The 19,947-nt window shown below is 40.6% G+C and overlaps 1 protein-coding gene across 2 annotated transcripts in view; it reads right to left on the bottom strand.

Moving 5' to 3' along the window:
- ITGA9 (integrin subunit alpha 9) overlaps positions 1-19,947 on the bottom strand; it is a 216,740-nt gene that overhangs the window by 56,398 nt on the left and 140,395 nt on the right. For both annotated transcript variants that reach the window (XM_032180886.1, XM_032180885.1), the window contains exon 18: positions 18,358-18,508. In XM_032180886.1, the coding sequence (XP_032036777.1) occupies positions 18,358-18,508 (151 nt within the window). The remainder of the gene's footprint in view (positions 1-18,357; positions 18,509-19,947) is intronic.

The following is a 19,947-nucleotide window of genomic DNA, read 5'->3' as shown; positions in this document are numbered from 1 at the left end:
AGAACCTTACATTTTCCAGGCCACATAAGATAGATCATCACTAAGAAAATAGCTTGTCAGTACTAGAACAGGTTGTACTAAGTAAGCCTTTGACTGCATGCATCTTAGCATTTAGAAAGATTGTCTTCCCTTGATGTTTGATGGGCGTAATGTTCTCAGGATACAAAGATGGGACCAGTGCCAGCTGGAGCACAAGACCAGAGTATTTTAGGTATGATCCTGAAGAAGACCACTTATGAGACCCAAGCACTGTGCAAAGACAGCTGCTCTTTGTCCCCAGTCCTCCTGAAAGAGACTTTTTTTTTTTTTTTTTTTTAAGTAAGATTTCTTAAATATTGTTTACTTTGACCTCAAAGGGTCATTTTCAACTTGGTTAACTGCCAAATCTAAGACTTAAGGAAAAGAAAAAGAGAATGTCTTATGAAAACAATAAAAGGAAGCAAAATAGGCTGCCTGGCTCTGGATAAAACACAGTGACAGGTTAGAGGCTTGCCTCTGGGAAGAGTCTTCATGCTGACATACCAACTCAGGACATTGCTCCTTGTGCTCCCCATTCCTGAATGCCAATGACCAGAAACAAACACCATACATGAAGTGGCACAAGGGCACTGAAACTTCCTGAGCTTCAACTCAACTAGCAGTTTTAAAATCAAATCACAAATGCATTTTTCCCATATGAATCTCGCATAGCTGGTATGTGGTGACTTAGTCATCAGCTGATACAACCTGAACCTCCTCTGCCTCATTCATGTCCAAACAAAAAGCTTCAACCTCAGAGGAAAAAATTTTCTGCTTCCCTCAGCCTGACCTGGCAATTCCTATAATCACATTATTCTGGTTTTATTTTTCCCATCCTTAGGGTTATTCTTTTCTTCCCCAAAGTCAGAACCATCCTCCTCTGAACTGAGGTCACCCCCCACCTGGAGTCATCAGCACGCTGCTTTGACCTGCTCCCACTGCTCATCCCCACCCATGAATTGTTGCAAGCCTGATACCTCAAGCAAGCCCTCAAGTAATCTTCCTCAGCCCATTAGTTCCCCTTCAACACCATCTGCTACCAGGCTCTTATCTATTTGACAACTCTTCTACCAAATTATGACTATCAGCAAAAGCAAACAAATGTAAAAGTATAGGCCACTTGTGCTGTAATTTGCACTCACCAGTGCTCTCACAGGAAAGGTGTGAATTCAACCATCCTAACACCCATTTATTCTCTGTCAGATCTCTGGTTTTTAAGCATATGAGCTACTACTAGATAGTGCATCTTCAGTGTCAGCATGAAGCTGCACTAGAACAGTACTCAACTTGTAGAATTTAGCAAAATTATGTCATGGATACAACTTTTTTTTTTTTTTTTTAATAAAATCATACCAGACAGTCAAGAGAAAGTTATATTAATTCCTGCACTGATGGTGAGTTGGGTACTGCTCTGAATACTGTTGGTTATCTGTGCCAGAGATGACCTAATCCTGTTAAACAGTCTTCTGATTCACGGTTGTTTTTGAATGGATTAAAATCACTAATAAAAGGCACTGAAAATATTTTTGTTGCAGAATTGTTAGGATAAACTGTATATTTTTTAGCAGAAAAACAAAACAGAACAAAACATCAGACTTACTAGATATTACATCTAAGAACAAATTACTTCTCTCTTTCCTTGGTTATATTCAAATTAAGGCTTTTTTTGTTGTTTAGATGATAAAATGTCTCCCCCCTGCAAATCCTGGCTGCTAGCACATACGCTCTGGAACAGAGAAGAAAATGTCCTGGAAGCCTTGATAACATGTTGGCAGAACACCCCTGTTTTGAAGATGTTGAGAATTTCTTTTACTTGTTAGTTTTTTTCATCCTACTGCAGGTTTTCCTATGGGTAAAAAAGAAAAGTGCCAAGAGCAAATACTGAGAAACCCTGCACTTGTTGCCAGAGAACATGCTCTTGGTTCTTACTGCTTTTCCTGCTCTATAACACCTGTCTGTCTGAGAAACACCAAACTGGACACCACAGGGCACCACCTACCCTCACCTGAGAGGTCCTACAAGTGCACTAAGGAGGGCTATTTGCACCGTCTACTTCCTGCTGTGTTAAATCTCCAAAGTTAGATACTTTAAGTCTACGCAGTACAGACTCTCCAATATATAGACTTCACAATTAACTCTCCCCACTAGTTATTTGGAGATTTAGTGTATCTGACCTGCACACCAAAGGTAGAGGCTTTTATCAGACACTAGGAAAAATAGAGTTCAGTTAAATAATTTAGCTAAATTTCTACATTTTTTTTCCTATATTCATTATGGCCTCTGTCTTAAAGCACATATTTGTATCTCAGCAATTTCAATTTACAAATTGGAATTTTTGGTGAACAAGGACACTTTCCCAAATTAGAGATTAGACAAACATCTGGATGCTTTGTTCCCAAAAGGACAATTATATAAACATGAACTGCATTTTGAGAGCTTCTCACTTTGGGGAGATATCACTGAACATGTGTATGTTCACAGTTGGAACCTCCTTCTGTGCACTAAGCTAGCAAACTTGAGTAGCACCAACAGCTTTCAGGTCAGGAACCTAAAATAAACGACCACTTCTTTGATGATGTTTGGGATGGCTTCTTCAAATTACTGTTCATAATCTTGGTGTAAGCCCTTCAGCTGTACTTCAGTAACTTCCCCCCACTGCGGGTTTTCCTAGGGTTTTGAGAATAATTTTTATTTTGATCCTACCCTTCGCCATCCCTGCCTCACAATCCTCTTAATACCTTTACTGAGGCTTCAAGGACATGAAGATTAGTAAATTCATTCAATAGCTACCTGAGTATACTGATTTACTTTCCTTCCGCAGCAACAAAGGTCACCAAAGAATGTGGGTCACAGTTACCCACACGTACAGAGCAATTAGGAAAGCCTCAGCTCCTGAAAGCTTGGGGATTTTTTCAATACAAATGATGGCCCAGGTTGAGTTTCCCTATGACTGTAAGCAAGTGCAGCTCAAGTAATTTCATCTTGCAGGTCCTTTCTTGTGCAAATAACAGGATGGATTTTCTAATACAATTCCATAGATACCATGCTTTCCTCCAAAATGGTGCTTTGCTGGGTATTTTAAAACTGCAGGAACACAAAGAGGATCAGTGGTATTGTAAACGGAGAACTCTTCCCGGTGCTACACAGTAATTCAAGTAGAAGGCATCTGTCATGACTGAAACGGTGACATTTAAAAATCTCAGGACCTCACAGACTGAGGCTAGTGTTTTGAGAGTTTGGTTCTCTCTTTTCCAGCTGGGAAGGCCATAGGACTTTTTGTGAGCTCCAAGCATGTCTGTGACCTGGAAAGACCCTATTGCTGACAGCAGCTTTGAAGGTGGACTGCAGTGGTTCAGCACAGGTGAACATCACTTTAAAAGCCATTGAAGATCTAGGAAAAGTCCTCACGTACGTTTCAGTGAGTTTTGCTCTCAGAACAAAAGTCTCATGAGTTTTATTCAATTTCTTGACATGTGGTAAATGTAGCAACTTCGAACTTCTGAATCTCATGATCAGAAACTCTTGGGTACATTTCTCCACTTGCCAACACAAATTGGGTGACAAGGAAACACAGAAAGTAATTTATTTCCATCATGAATTTTGTTTTAAGATGGGTTTTATTCCTGCATCATAACAGCTCTGTAGCCCCAGCTTCACAGGTTTCTCCTGCTGTGTTTTCCAAACATTGGTGGAATGCAAGCAACAATGTGAATAATGTGAAGGGCAATTCAGTGATAAATCAGCAGCAATGGCAACTATCATGTGAAAGATATTCTAGAGTCAGCACCTACCAGGAAAAGTATTATAGAGAAGGAATTAGATTCAGTAAGGACTTGCTCACCTAGATGTTAGCCTTATGACAACGTTTATTTAGTCTTCTGAATATAATGATTGAAAAATATTGGATATCCAATCAAATTACATGATGGAATAAAAATACCACGTGTTCTGCAAGGGTCTGTTTCAAAAGGCATCACAGGGACTAAAACTTTTCCTTCATTTTTGAGCGTTGGGATATTATCCCAACAAACTAAGCTGGCAAACGTGAGGTATCATACATAAATTCTGCAGCTCCACAAATTGCTGTTTCATTGGCAAAGAGCATTGTCCATGCCACCACTCACATGAACAAGCAAAACTGCATACCCCAAGTACACTGACACACACGCAAACGAACACACACACACAAAGATTTGGGGAACCAGGGTGGCTGGTCTTGTAATTTTGATAATGAATCGATCCTTTAATTCATTATCAAAATAAGCTTGAAAGGTGATAGGGAACCTCTTTTTCCTAGTTCTCTTCATGAAACAACAAAATTATTTGACATCAGAGAGAGATTTCCCGTCCTATTCCATGATCTCATTAGTAAATGCTGTAGGCACACCCCACCCCCAAGCCCAGCAAGCCTGGCTTCAAACATCTTGGATTTGATGCTTATTTTGTGAAAACAACTATTTCTATGTAATTAATTAGAGCCTCCCTCCTCTTCCCTCTCCACCCTTGACAGAACTTATTTATAGAGCATGAGATCACCAATCCCAACCGACACAGCAAATCTTTGAGAAAGGAGGGAGAAAAAAACAAAAGCTTTTCTATTTGCTGGATATTTTCAGCATTCTTATTTTTCTCTTTCTCTCCTAACATTTATCTTAACTGAGAAAAAGCTAGCACAGCAGATTTTTAAAGTACATCACCTCAGAAACCTAAGTAGCACCAGAAATCGGTCACTCGGCTTATGTAGGTCATTAAGTCCCCAAACACATTTCTGAACAGGTCAATAAAAACAGTTGTAGTTTTGCAACTCCTACCTTTTAAGGGACCTACAGGGCAGCTGGTGAAGTTGTAAGGAGGAAGGGAGTTTTGGTGCTACTCCAAGAAGTTTCATCTCCTTTGCCAGCACACAAATTCCCATTGTCAACAGACCAACTGGACTTGCATCAGCTTCCAGTGTACTACAAAAGCTAAACCCCTCTCTTTTTTTTTTTTTTTTTTTAAAAAAAAAAAAAAAAAAAAAAAAAAAAAAACAAGACAGTTGTGCGATCTGGAACAAGACTGGAACACAAGACAGTTTTGCGATCTTTTTCTTTTAAAAAAAAGAAAAAAAAAAAAAAAACTTTGGATGAGTGCTGTTGATCTTAGTAAATCAACATAAAGAAAAAAACAAGCCAGGGAACTTCACCAAGAGCCACTGCCCCCCTACAGCTAGTAGGTCAGTTGTCCCTCATTCATTGAGGGACTGACTACATTTCAGCCATGCTGCTCCTGACCTTTGTTTTTATGTGTTAATGTACAGCTATACTTACTCCACTAGCAGAGTGGGAACAGCTTAAAGGTCAGGCTTCCACCTGCCCACACAACAATGCTCATCCTGTGGGGCATCCTTGGGCATGAGCTGGATGTTATTAGTAATATAAAGAATGCCATTTAAATTTGGGCACAATGGGACATATGACTAAGTCATGTAGAGATTGTTATCCAGGATAAACTGATAAAAATGCCCCCAATGTACAGGATGTCATGCCCCAACTACTTAAAGCAGTGGGTGACCAGTGCCAACAGTGGAATCATCCAGGTGAGCTGGAGACACTGGACTTTCCCTGGGATCTCTTTACTATATCTCAAAAAAGCTTGTAATAGAGATAAGTGCCTTATTCTTGCTTTTATACTCTTTCACAGACAGTGGTATGAAAGTAGTCATGGCAGAAAATACGTCTCACCAGAGCAAATTTGTATTTTTTGGAATATAGCTGTTAATGAAAAGTTTGCACTTCTGAGGCCACCCTTCCCCCTTCCCTCCCCTCTCCCCCACCCTTCCCAACAGAAATTATCATCTTAGAAGTGACATCCAACCTAGAAAATTCTGTGATTCTGTGATCATTGCTGTCATCATCAGTTCAAGAACACATGCTGGGGTTCTGGCCTGTGTAGCTACATCCACGCTCTGGGGAACATGCGTTACCTCAGACTTGGCACTCACACCTCTTTTCTCAGCACAGGGTCTGCCGGTCCAGTCAGGATAATCTCAGGCTCCTGAAAACCTCTCTAACTCCTGAACGTAACCCAAAACAAATGTTTTCCTGGGGCCAGAAAGTTCAAGCTGCCTTTCCTCCACATCTCCACGTGGCTCTAACACTTCCTAGTTCCTGCTGGGAGGGCAACCACCTGAGCTGAAAAGGTGCAAAGGAGACAGACTTGCAGGGGCCAGCAGCTACCTTGACTGGAGGCACTAGAAATGTTGAGGGGAAACCTCCTGTCGTGCAATTTCCCAGGCATTTTGCTGATTTGAGGCTTTGGAGGACCATGCATGGGTTTGAGAGCTTCCCCCAGCCACTTCCTGCAAAAGCTCCTTGCTTTTAATGCTCAGCTCAGGGGGACTTTGGGTGCAATGTGCCTGCTCTGCAGAAGAACGATCCTGGAAATGTTGGAGTAAGATCCGTATCAGTCCCAGTGGCAGCTCATTCATTTTCGATCAGAAAAGGAAGAGTGTTTTTTTCACAGGAAGGATTTATATACAATCCTCTGTCCTTCACGGTATTAAAAAAAAAAAAATAAAAATCTTAAGCAAGTCCTGGAATGGAGAGCACAACTTGCACTTGGACCCCCTTTTATTTTCTCCATCTTGCAAATCAATCTTTTCTTTTGTTCTTCCTTCCTTTTAAAGGATGTGAAACAATGACAAGCTACTTCTATCAAGACTACTTAATTTAATGCTGTATTACCATTAGCTGTTCCTCAAAAGCAGCCTTTTTGGTTCATTGTTTCACTTCCCCCCTTTAGAGAAAAAAAGAAAGCAGAGATAACAGGGCTGCCTGCCTGTAGGAAGGGACAGCTAATGACACTCCACAATTAAAAGCTGCTAAAAATGCTAATCGGTGAAGCATTGAGCCTGGAACACAAGACAGTTTTGCGATCTTAATTTACGTACTAAATAATGTAATTCATGTCCATCGTGACCAAGAAATTAATATCTAAGCCTATGTGAATTCAAGTTTAATAAAAACAAACAAAACTCATTCTGGTGATCCAGTTTTCACCTGTCCTTTGTAACCCTCACTAAAGAATCAGGCTTGCAACTTCTATTAAGACACAAATGCCTTTCACATAATGAGTGCTTTTTATAGTGGAACATGTAATTATTGTTTCTCTTTCTATTCCAAGCAATTCATTGCTTGGAACTTGCTAGCTAAAACAATAAACAGGCCCCTCTGCTAGTGCTCTTCTTTGCATGCAGCACGGCAGAAGTATGTACAGGCAGTGGGGGAAAAAGACTGAAAGAGAAAAAGCTAACATCAAACCTTATTTGAGGCTTTCTGTTAATGGCTTTGCTCATGCTCTTTTCCAGCTGAGGAAGACAGGCATACACATAGTGGTTTCGAACTGGGATTAACTCATTGGCTCCGCTCATATGACCATGAACTGATTTTTTTTTTTATTTCCTCCGACATATGCGGTTAGAATGAGAAATGGCAGAAAGGCATGTCATAATTGTATCAAAGTTAGGAAGACGCTACACTGCGTGTGCCAGATACCTCCACATGTAAAATGATCAGATCCTACACGTATTCCCAAAACATTTGCTGCTCCTATAGCTATACTCCTTGTCCTATAAATATATAGGAACAGATTTATGGCTGCATTAAGAAAAAAAGTCTTAAGGGTAATTTCAGAAGGGTAATAATAAAGCTAAGTGTTGTTTTACTTCCTGGATCAAAGAACTGACACAACTGGCAACACCAATCGTTCAACCTGAAGAAGTTGTCTACAGAAACCATCCTGAGCTCTTCCCAACCAAAACATCCTCTGCACACCTGAAATCCCACGAACGCCACCCAATGAACACATTCAAAGAGATAAGGGGACAGGAGGTGGCAAGGGGGACCTCTTCTCTTTGTGTAAGAACTGCTAGACTATTCTGCCTTAGCTTGCAGAAGGACTGTCCCTAGAAGGATTATGTCCCGTTACATCCCTAGAAGGATTACGGACATAAAGGATGCCTTTGTTGACCCACTGTTGTTAGAAATATTTATACTTTAACGTATTCATATTGTACCATTTCTTGAACAAATTCAACCAACTATCTTTCACACACACACGCACATTACTCCATTCATTAACAAGGCACAAAGTGAAATAAAAAGTTAACTGTGTCTTTGCAGCCAAGCAAAAGAAACTATTTCCTAGAGCCAAAACCAATAACACACGCAAACACACTGCAAATGACCCTAACACAGCCACTTTACCGCAGGTATTTTGTGCCCCATAGGTTATTACCATCAGCAGATATTGCTGAGGAGCCAAATATGGGCAATGTGCAAGTTATACATACATTTGCAGAGACTTCTCAGTAGATTTTTCTAAATGTCATTTACTTTTGCGTGAGCTTTCCAGCTCAGTATTGGAAAGAGCAACTACCACTTCTAATGTGAATTCTAATCACACAGGTCATTTAATGTTCTTATCTTTCAGGGATATTAAGATAAGCTTCATAACAGCAGTGCATTCTCATGCATATGAGTGCATGCTCTTCAATAGCTCAGACAAAAGTCAGAGACAGGGAAGCGGTTAGGAGGAGAAAAGGGTCTGGGGAGAGCTGTCCTTCATCCTGACTACACATGCAGATGTACATACATATATGTGCACACACCTCACTACTAAATCATGGCTGCATGGCAACATTAAGAGGAGAGTTGTTTTTCGATTATTACAGATAACCCATGGGCTGTAACATTCTATAGGAATGAACAAAAGTTCAAAACATGTTTCTCAGAATTAAAAGCAGAAAAAAATCAGATGGCAGAAACCAAAGAATCAACATTCATTTCCTAGTGATATTTCTGAAAGCACAGATAATTTATACCCACATGTAAGACAACCTCCTATATGTAAGCTGTGAATTATACTGAATATTAGCATATTCCTCTGCAATATTCCTCATACTGTTATTAATGAAAAGCTTAAATTCAGAACAAGGTCAAGAGATAAATTCAAATGTCAACGTCTCCATATAGTTCAATGAAAACACAAATGGAAAAGCTCACTACTAAAAAAAAAAAAAAAAAAAAACAAACAAAAAAAACCAACACAAGTTAAAACAGACTAAGAAGAAGCAATAAAAAAAAATCAAGCTTTTTTTCCCTTCTTCCCCAGTGGTAATTCTCAAGGGTAAACAATACTATTAATGTAATAACAATAATAACGAGTTTGGCACTGGATATTTTCCTGCAATTAATAAACCTCAGCTCAGTCTACAGTCACCAACAGCCAAAGGCAAACCAGAAAACCCAGGAAATGCCTTTGAAAGCACACATAGGGCTTTTGGACATTCAGAAACACCAACACAAGACACATCAGGACTTTTTCCACAGAAGGAAATCATGACATGATAAACGCTAATCTAGGGACACTGATGAAATGCAAAGGTAAAATTCATTACCTCCTGCACTGGGATATTGAAAAAGTTGTGGCTTGTGTATTATTTTTTTGTTGGTGGTGGTTGGTTGGTTTGTTGCTGGTGGGGTGTTTTCTCTCTCTCTTTTCTTTTTTTAAAAAAAAAAAAAACCACACACACAAAAACAAACAAACAAAAAAAAAAAAAAAACACAGTCTTAGTTCCCTTGTAAGGTTTTACTTGAAGAGATGCTGCTCTACTATGCAAAGCAGCTGGTCAGCACACTCCTCCTCTTGCCGAGTGGAAATCCCTGCCCTGCTCTCCTGCAAATGGTTACAGCCAAGAATAGAGCGCAGGTTTTCTGGACTCTTCCCAAAGGCAGGCTGCAAAAACACTGTGGCCTGGGAACACGCCTGGCTCTGTGTCCCACCACAGCCTTGCCGGGACAGCCCAGAGAGGGGTTCCCCTGCTCACCCCAGACCGCCAGCACCTCACAGACCTTACCAGACCTGAAGCCAGCTGGGATGCTTCTCCCTCCTCTCCTCTTCCTTACTCGATACCTTTGGCTTTGATGAAAGGCCATAGAAAGCTCAAGCTCTTAAAATACATGTGTATATATATATAACAAAAAAAAAAAAAGGGCACCCCAAACCACCAGATTTTGGGCCCTAAGGCCTCTTCCAGAGGGGAGGGGAACACGTCTGTATCTGCTAATAGGAATTTAGACTGATCCCGGCTGAACCCAAGGCAGAGCCCGCAGCAGTCAGCTGCTCAGGGTGGGACATGGTGAGGGGAGGGAGCCTGCCTTGCCCAATTCTCCAGAAGAAAGCAAGGCCCTCCTGAGGGCTTTCTTGCCATGTGTTTCAGGCAAAGAGGAAAGAATGAGCAGGAAATTCAAGGGAGGAAGGAAGAGAGGGAGGGGAAACAGAAAGAAGGGAAGAAAGAAAGAAAAAAGTCAGGACTTTCCTTTCACACCAGAAGCAACCAAGGAGTTTACAGGAGAGTCAGAAAATCCCATGGCACTGATACCAAGCCAAAGGAAAACTCCTGTTTACTCACACCACCCCTCCTTGGATTTTCAGCTTAAAATTCTTCTCACCTTTACTAATCTTTCTGACTGTGGGTAAAATACTGTGAAGCTGTCTGGTTTTGTCTGTTTGTCTGATTTGTTTGTTTTCAAGTATTTCTACAAATAAAACTGCAGTTAACTTCAGAAGGCTATTCCCCAAGTATGACTGCAGAATCATGCCTTGTGCTTAATGAGCATAATTAGAGGGTTTCATTTTTATCTATAGATCCTATTGGGATCAGGGGAGAAATCTGAACAAGATGAAAGAGAGCAATTACCACTGCTTCCTGCCACAGGACTAGGCAACTTAACCATACAGATATTTACACAGTTCTGGTGGGTTTTCGGCTTGGGGTATCGGTTATCTCCAGGCACCATCTTGATCCACCTGTCTTAGAAGCGATGAAAGGAAACTCCTACAAGAACAGAACTGACCTCCCATACCGGAAAGTCAATCAACTCGAAACTTCAAGTTACTACAAAAACAACAACCCCCAAACCCTCATGCTGTAATTACTGCCACTAAAACCTGTGGAAATCAATTCTTACGTAAATCTTTTGCAGAGGTCTTCTAAGTTTGGACAATTGTAAGCCCCATCCTTAAGAACATAGGAGACAAATTCTGCTCCATAGATTTATTACCACAAATGTCTGCACGGCCCTCTGCACTGAATTTAACACCAAATGATGAGAAAGAAGAGACACTGTGACACAAGAAATACAGTGATGATCTTTCCTGTAGGGAAAGAGTAGCCTGTAAATAAACAAAACCAAGATTGAGTGTATGGAGATTACTGTATATAGGGCTCTATCCTTTGCAAAGAGTTCTTCCCTTTCTCCCAGCAATGCAATTTATTAAGATAATCATCTAAACTGCAGTAGCCAGCAAGTGCATCTCAGCAACTGAGGCAGACAAAGTCCTTTTTTGAAGACCTCTCTAATGGCCAGCACAGATTCGACCATAGCAGTGGCTCCTGTCTCTGCAGAGTTCCCAAAGATGCGTGCGGTGAAGCAGCTCATCCAGTGAAGAATGGGCCACATGGGGCCAAAACAGAGAGGTGGCGACCACCTGCAGCTCAGGGAGCCTTTCTCCACACCTTTGAGAAAGTCTCATCAATTCATTGCTTCAGATTTCCTTTTCCCTCTCTCATCTGGAGGGAAACCAGGACTTCCACTCATGCCTGGCCATGGTGAAGCCCCACCTTGGGTGGTACAGCAGCTGGTGGGTACTCATTCACCATCAATGGGCGTTGCTACAGCACAGGCTGCCTTACAGCTTCTACAAAAAGTGTGCATCTCAAATAAGTGTACTCATCCACACAGCTGTTCTTCCTTTAGAAACTCATTCCTCTTGCAGGCCCAAGGGAAGAACAGGGCTAGGCAGTCAAACAAAACCTCCCTTAATAATCTGAGCCTCACAGAGCATCCCAGGCTACTCCCTAAAACTATTATTTGTATATATATGTAAACAGTCAATCTAAGAGGCATGACAAGCTACTTCCAGGACAAACACTTTCCTCATCACATAACACAGAGCACAGCCCAAGCAGATCAGCATAAAGCTTCTCAATGTATCTGGTCCTTCTGTATGTTATTCCAGCACCATCAAGTCCTTCAAAACAAACGTTTGTTAACAGCTTACTAATCACAGGCTGCTGTAAAGCCGCACAAAAATTAACACCACATTTTTGTACTCTAAAATACGTTTTTACTTCAATATCACCCTAAAGAAACAAGTACATCATCAAAAGCTTTGTCTGTTTGAATCTGAAGTTTCTACTGCTTCCCATAGAAATGCTTTGGATGATCTTCCACAGCAAGTCACTGTTTCCCTACAAATAGCTTAAGACTGCAAAAACCTCAGATTTCTAAAGCTAGCTGGAGTTGGCTGTATCCAGTTTTGCAAGGTCTGAGTCACATCGTTGTTTTACACATTACCACCCTTCAATCAGATTTCTAAGTGTTAAGCTGCTCCTGAAAATGAGATTTAACAAGCTTGCATAGGCTCTTCTATCTCTAAGCGAAAAAAAGATCTAAATTCCTGAAAAATAATGGATTCTGAATCATTTATTCCAATAGGGGTTTTTCCAACAGACCTTGGGGATTCTGCATTCTATTTGTTGATTTAATTTGTTGGTGGGGGAAAAAAATAACAAAGACTTCATTCAGACATAGACGGTAAGAGGAAAATTTACAAGACTTCTATCAGTATTATTTATACAACTAAATCCAGTCTACAATTCTCATTCCCTGTCAGTCGGAATGATATCTGAATCCCAAAAAGAAAATCTGGACCAAACGTTTAGCCTTCAATTCCTACCTGCTGAGAGTAGGTGGATATTAAGTGGCTCTAACAACTTCTGGCCTGAAAAAAAATGTTGCTCCTTACTTATTATCCCCTGGGAAGTATAAAACTTAAGGCTTTCATTGAGCATTCACAGAAAAAGACTAAAGTAAAAAATGAAGTCAGATAGCTTGAACTACATGTATTTTTTCTTCCCAATCAAGAAATTAGATTTGGAACACCAGTTAAGTATTAGATTCACAAGAAAGGAGAAGCAGCAGGTGGTGGTGACTGCCACACTACTTATTCCTGAATCCTGGCTATAAAAGCTCTCCTGGCAGAAGGGTTCAAATCGCCTCACCTAAGTGATATATTGCTTGGGAGGTCTTCCAGATGTGCTCGTGTCAGTGCAGGGGTCACAGCTTCCATGCTACTTGGCACTCTGACACTCTGGCAGAGCAGATGACAGAAGCAACTCCAACCTACTCCACGCAATGTCAGCTGGATTAACTCAAGCCTCTAATTTAAAAGGTTTCTGCTAACCAGCTGGAGGTGAACTGAGAGCAATCACAGTAAGTTCTCTACCAATGGCTCCAAAGGGGTAAAGACTACTAGAAAAAAAAGATGTCGGGAATACCCATGGCCTACAGTTTCTTTCACTGGCACAGATGGATCCAAAAGGAGGTACGTGTTCTAGGCTTTTGTGCTCTATCAGTATCCTGTCCCTGCCAGCCCTAAGACTCTTAGAAAGCATGAGCAGCATGGGAAACCAGAGTAAGAGAATTTCCAAATTGGAAAAAAATAAACTCAGTGTGTGCAGCTCTTCTGGGCTCTCTTAGTCAGGAGACGTCAGCAAGCTCTCAGGGAGCAAGAGGGGGGGGGGGGGGGTGCTGTATCCAAAGTGCATGACCTGACCTGCCTGTTAACCTAGAGAAGGCACCGCATTACTTATCTGAAGAAAAATCCCAGGGTCCATAAACAGTGTGACTCAAGATATCAGCATATTCATAACGAGCACCAAGGGTTCATATAGTATTTCCTTCATGTGTAAGTCCTAGGAAACAAAAACCTTGCTGCTCACTCTGTCCTGGCCCAGCCCTTCACTCAGCTGTTGCTTGCAAAAGCTGCTGCAAAAAGCAGGAGGAATGCTATACACAGCTGGCTCTCGATGCTGGGAGCTTGCCTGAAATAAAGAAATAATCCACGTCTGGAAATGACAGTCAGCAGTGGGATTTCCTGACCTCCGCTCTCCATAACCCATGCTGAAATGGGCTTAGCCGTTAGATTCCCTCCAGTCCTTGCAGAGCACTTCAAGAGTAGCCAGAGATTAATGCTATAGATATTAGGTTATTGTTGTTTTTTATTATTACTACGTTACATATGATATTTTTATACCATTAGTATAAAATCTCCTGAGCTGGTTTAATAAAGATATGGCCCTGCCTACACCCACCCCCCAACATCAGCTCCTTGATCACGTACTTCCAGCGCTCTTCCTGCATTTACCTGGTGGTCATCTGACCCCTTACAAGCTGGCTCACCTCGCTGAACCCACAAAAAGCTAAGCCAACCAAAAGGAGTGAGAAAGGCTGGATGGTATGGCCAGGCACAGACAATGAATGGGATTTTCCCCATCAGTGGTGGCTGTTGTAGCAGCCTACTTGGGAAGTCTCTGAAAAATGTTAACAGCCACTTCCAGCAAGCTTATAGTGCTTTTTCTGTAACTGTACTAACAATACCCTTCTGCTCTAAACAGCAGCTAATAAATGGTTAGCAAAGTGCCTATTTCTGACAAGCATTTTCAGCAAAACTTCACAAGTCAGCAGGCAATTCCAATAGATGCAAAATGATGTAGATATTAGCAGTCAGAGCCTTTTATTCCCTTTTCCAGACTCCTTAGCACACAGGCAGCGCCCTGTGTTCTATAGGAAAGTGATATTGACACCTCTGTTAAGTGGATTTTTCAGGCTCTGAAATAGTGTTCTTGAAATTGAATTAAAATTATGGGACAATACATTTTAATATATTAAAAAAATAGAAGATCTACTAATTAGGGAAGAGGTGACCAATCTCTTTCAACACAAAGTGAAATCTAAGTGAACATGTGAGGTTTAAATGATTAAATCTCTTCGTATTTCAAAAGGAACATTTTTCCTAGTGGACAACTTTTGAAATTCATTACAGTGCAATGCTCCCATGCACCTGTAAAACTACCAGTTCTCACTGAATCATAACTTGAAACTTTTCACAGGCTTTACATCAATGGCCACGCGTTGTCAACCTCCTGAGAAGAAATCCAGCCTTTGCCCAGCCTCAAATGGACTTTGCCATTCTGGCTTTTTTGTTTGCTTCTTTTTCTAGCTATACAACGTGAGTTATAACTGGCTTCTAGAAATCTCAGTTTAATTCTACCAAAGTTAGGAAGAATTGAAAAATAAGGTTTATAATCCAAGTGTTGCCACTCTATATGAAACCACATGGTTATCGAAACTGTAATGAAAGGAAAATATGCACAGTAAGCTACTGGAGATGAAACCCACAACTGTATCTTAAGTTTTCAAGAATATCACCAGTTAAGAAATGTACTGTTTTGTAGCTATACGTTTACTTCCACAGAAGAGTCTCCCTGTATGTAAAAAGGGTGAAGGGATGATTTGAGTACAGAAGGACAGTGACATTTCTGTGAAAACAGTCCCTTGGAAGGGCAGCAGTGATGACAGAGTTAAAAACACTGCAGGGAGGGTAGGCAGAGATGAGAAGTCTGTTGCCTGAAGCCCATGCAACATATTGTGCCTCTCAAGAAAGAAGAGGGCTGTCTGTCAGAAGCTATGGAAAAAAAACGCTGGGCTTTGTCCTCAAAGCCAGGGAGGACTGGCAGCAGCACAACAGGAAAATCAGACGGTGGAATAAATGGAGTCGTTTAAACATCAGTCTGCAAATGCTTTTTCACGTCATGGAGAAGCGGCAAAGCCCTGCCAGGTGCTCTATTCACCACAGCTCATGAAATCTCAGTCTCTGCAAAAGGAAGAGCTATCTCCATAATGCACTTCTGAGAATGCTACTGGTAATCCCTACTGAGTGTGGCCATGCCGTTCTTTTCAAACACAAACTGGCATTTTGTCACGGTAACTCTGTTGAGAAAACAACATTACATTTTTTGCAGTGTCAGCTCTGAGTGTAACCAAACTACAGCAAGAAATAACGAGACTGATTCTGCCAGGAAATCCACTGGAGACATAGGGAAAACAAACCAGAGATTTCACAGCATACTGAAAGGACTATAGAGATCGATTTAAAAGCTCACCATGCAGTCACTGTTCTGAGGTCCACCTTTCAGAAAAAGTGTCAAGCAACCACATGGAAGAGACCCTTCTCTTCCACTTTACTGTCATTCATTAAAAGGCAGTTGCAGCAAGAAGTTTCCATAAGCAGCAGCTCTTTTGATTCCAAAATTGCTCCACTATGGGAAATCTTATGAGTTGTCATTTTTACTCCAGCTTTATGTTCTGGATTTTTGCCTGGGCAATGTTCAAACAGGAATAAAATCTATTTAAAGTACATGCACAGTACATATTTTGCATAGATGTCAAGGGATGGGAGTAGGTTATGAAACAGAGAGTCCATGATATTTTATTTAAAAAAGCATTGTTCAAGGAGCTTAGGGAAAATATAACACTAATTGAAGCTATGAGGTTGTAATCCAGTTTCCCATCTGGATACACGGTGAAGCCAACAATCCATTAGCTTGTCCTGTAGCAAAAGCTGACTGAGAGAAAGCAAAGTCACCCAACACAACGCTGTTTCTCAGTTTTTCAAACCTGTTATTAAATTATCAGAGGAAAAAAAAACAAACAAACAAAAAAAAAAAACAGTTATCAAATCTAACACACAAACACCGGAGTGGCAGGAATAACATACCCTGTTACAGCTCTCAAAACCCTCTGGTTTTGAGAAGGAAGCCTACACATCTCCTTGATGTATGCTGTTTTTTGTTTATTTGTTTTTAAAGAAATGATAGCTTCTATTAGCTGAAGACACATTGAGTAGTGAGATAACCCTACAACAATGTCATCTGCTTCCAGAAACCATTCCTTCTAGGGAGCATTTCACACAGCTATTTCAAGTCTGCTTTAGACCCAGGCTCAAGGTACAATACCAAGGGAAACAGCACATCTTCAGCTTGTTCCCTGACAGCATTGGCCAAGAAGAACAACGAAGGCAATTGGTGTTCCAGTTAATCCATGTGTGTACAATATTCAACAACTAAGTACAGAAGACAAAAAAAACTTTTAAAAGAACATACATCAAGCTGTTTCTTTTCCAGTGCAGAGCAATGGAAACCCTCCCACTGACATCAATGGGAGCCAGGCCAGACCTTAGAAGTCTTCACGTGAACTTCCATTAAGGAGAAGTTGTGTATTGGCGTAAGGTATTTCTGCCTTTTTTTTTTTTTTTTAAATAAATAAATAAATATAAAAAAAAACCACCTACACATACTGAAAAAGAAGATTATAATAGAAAAAGAATTTTCTGAGGTTGGTGATTGTATGCAATGTCGAAGTCTAATGTGAAAATCAACAGAATTAACTTCTATCAGAATTTATCATACTTTGTTATGTAATGAGGCAATCTAGGAGGTTTGTAATAGCGAAAATCTCTTATAATCTTTCTCTATAAAATATGAAAAATAATGACAAAATATCATTGTTTCAATGGGCCATGTTAATACCATACTTTGAAACATGTGTGCTACTGTTTTTAATACTGCTCTTATGGCTTCAAAAGCATAGCAAAGCCTCAGCAGAGACACAAATGACAGCAAAAAGCAGGAGCAAACAGTCAGAATGTTATTATGATTGTATTTCTATTTTGTGCAATTTATTTTCATGTTACTCACACTCAGCTTTCATAGCCATCAGTTTGCAAAAAGCTCAATTCAGTGTTTACTTTTCAACTCCAAATAAACTCAAGCTAATGAAAACATCTGTGCATTTCAACCTAAAATGTGAAGAGGCTAAAGCTTGAAAACTTCACCTGAGTTGATACAGGTGAAATGAAAAGCACTTTTGAGCTCTTAGTTCTAATGAAATGCCCTGGCCACAATCCAAACTTGCACCCAGATGTGAGCAGAGAACAGCCCTGCATCTTGGTTTCTGCAAGGAAAACAAACAAAACAAAACAAAAAGCTAGGAACCTAGGTCAGGAGATGATCAGGACTGATGAGCGCAGTGTGGCACCACTCAAACTAGAGGCAGCCATTGTATTTCAGTGCTATTCGGTATTCTACAGATTTCCAAACCAGTCTCCTCCTGTCTCTTAATACCTTAGTACCTCAACTGATGATTCTGGTTCATTAGCTGACCCCAAATAACAGTGCTGTGTCTTCTATTGAAACACAAACTGTATCATTTTCTCAGCTTAAACCCACGAAAGAGAAAACCTCAGTAAAAAGCCTGGAAGAAATTCAAGCCCAGCATAACCAGAAACAACTTCCAAATCTCTCAGCACTGTGGACCAGGCCACCCCCTGTTCCTACTCCTTGCAAGTAAACTTAACATTAGGAGACTTCTTCACAGCAAGATTGGCATTTCTTACCTTTTGCCACATTTTGATGAAGAAGAGCTCCCCAGAAAAGTTGAAGAAAACGTTGGTGTCGTAGGCATCATCCCCAATGTTAGAGATGGAAATGTTAAGTGAGATGTTCCTCACTGCTCCCAGGGCCAGGTAGGCAGTCCTGTCATCAACACTGTGGGCAGAAACAATTACACTAGATTAAACTCTTGGCAACTTTCACACTCTCATCCTTTTTCTTTTTTTTTCCCCCCTACTGCAGAAGTGTCACAACTCAACTGCTTAAAAGCTCTGTGGTTAGTAACTCATCAGTGTGCTGTATGGCCAACAAGTGGTGCAGGCAGCTGTAAGGAAAGTGAGCAGCTTGTGATTCCTGGTTCTGACACTGCCTCCTGTGAAAGGAAATCCTGTGATACTCACTTGAAACCATTTCATGAGATATTGTTAATATGGCTTTATTGGAAATAAAACATTTGAAGACTGGAAAGTTATTGGATGGGGAAAATGCAACAAGTACAAAACATTATGCTCACATTCAAACAAATTCTATTTAATTTTATTTCTCAATAATTCAATCTTACTGAAATATTCTAGTAATTTTCTTAAAAGCTTAGAATTATGCAATGGATAGAAAAAAAAGGAAAAGAGGGTTAAATAAAATCCAGAAACAGGTATGAGTGAAAAAATGCACAAAAGTTATAATAACAACCATCTATTGAACACGACTAACCTTTCCTTGTGTATTTATGCTGGACCTAACACAAGGAAGTCATGTTCTATAAGTGGAATACCAATAGAATGGTTAAGATAATAATCATACATCATGAATCAATATACTACTGTATCAAGGCATCACACATCACAAATACACACACAATTATTATTTGGTATATATTTAATCATGCTAGTCTCTCCAGAAGATGAGCTAACAAGTAAGAATGTAGGCTTAAGATCACAGAAAAATATATAGTAACAATGCACAGGTTTGCAGATCTAGGAACAAAAACACAGTAAAAGATATTATGGAATATACCAGGTATAAATTAAAAAATAGCCAACATATCTAACTGGTTGTGGTTACCATGAGTATAATGTAAAACCATTCATATACCCTGGAGAAATGGAGGGAGCTTCACAGGGAGAACACCAAGCAGCTGGTCAAAAAAGGACAGAGTCCTGGAGGCACATAGCAGAGAGATGCTCTGTCATTTCCTCAGAGGGACAATGAGCCCAGAAGTATAAAGGAGGATCTTCTGAGAAAAGGCATCATCACACCACCACCCTGCCAGATGCTGTTGCACAGCACACAAGCACAGTGCAGCAAGCATCAGCACGGAGAAACCCAAAGCTGACCACGCAGCCCACCACCATTCACCCTATTGCCATGAGGGAATGGCTGCATCAGGGAGAGGCACATTGGCACATGCTGATTCTTTGCATAGCAGCAACTGTCTGAAAGTGGCTGGGGTGCCGGACACGAGTTGTGTTTAAGGCAGCCCTCCTCGTGGTGCTGCAGCCACAGCATCTGCTTAAATACAGGGATTCCAAGGATGTGGCACTTATAAACCCTTCAGCATCCTCTGCCAGCTGTAGCCCTACCAAACCTCCAAAGGC

The sequence above is a fragment of the Aythya fuligula genome, chromosome 2 (genome assembly GCF_009819795.1).
Source record: "Aythya fuligula isolate bAytFul2 chromosome 2, bAytFul2.pri, whole genome shotgun sequence".
NCBI lineage: Eukaryota > Metazoa > Chordata > Aves > Anseriformes > Anatidae > Aythya > Aythya fuligula.
The sequence above is the reverse complement of the archived record's forward strand: the minus strand, read 5'-3'. Positions and strand labels throughout refer to the sequence as shown.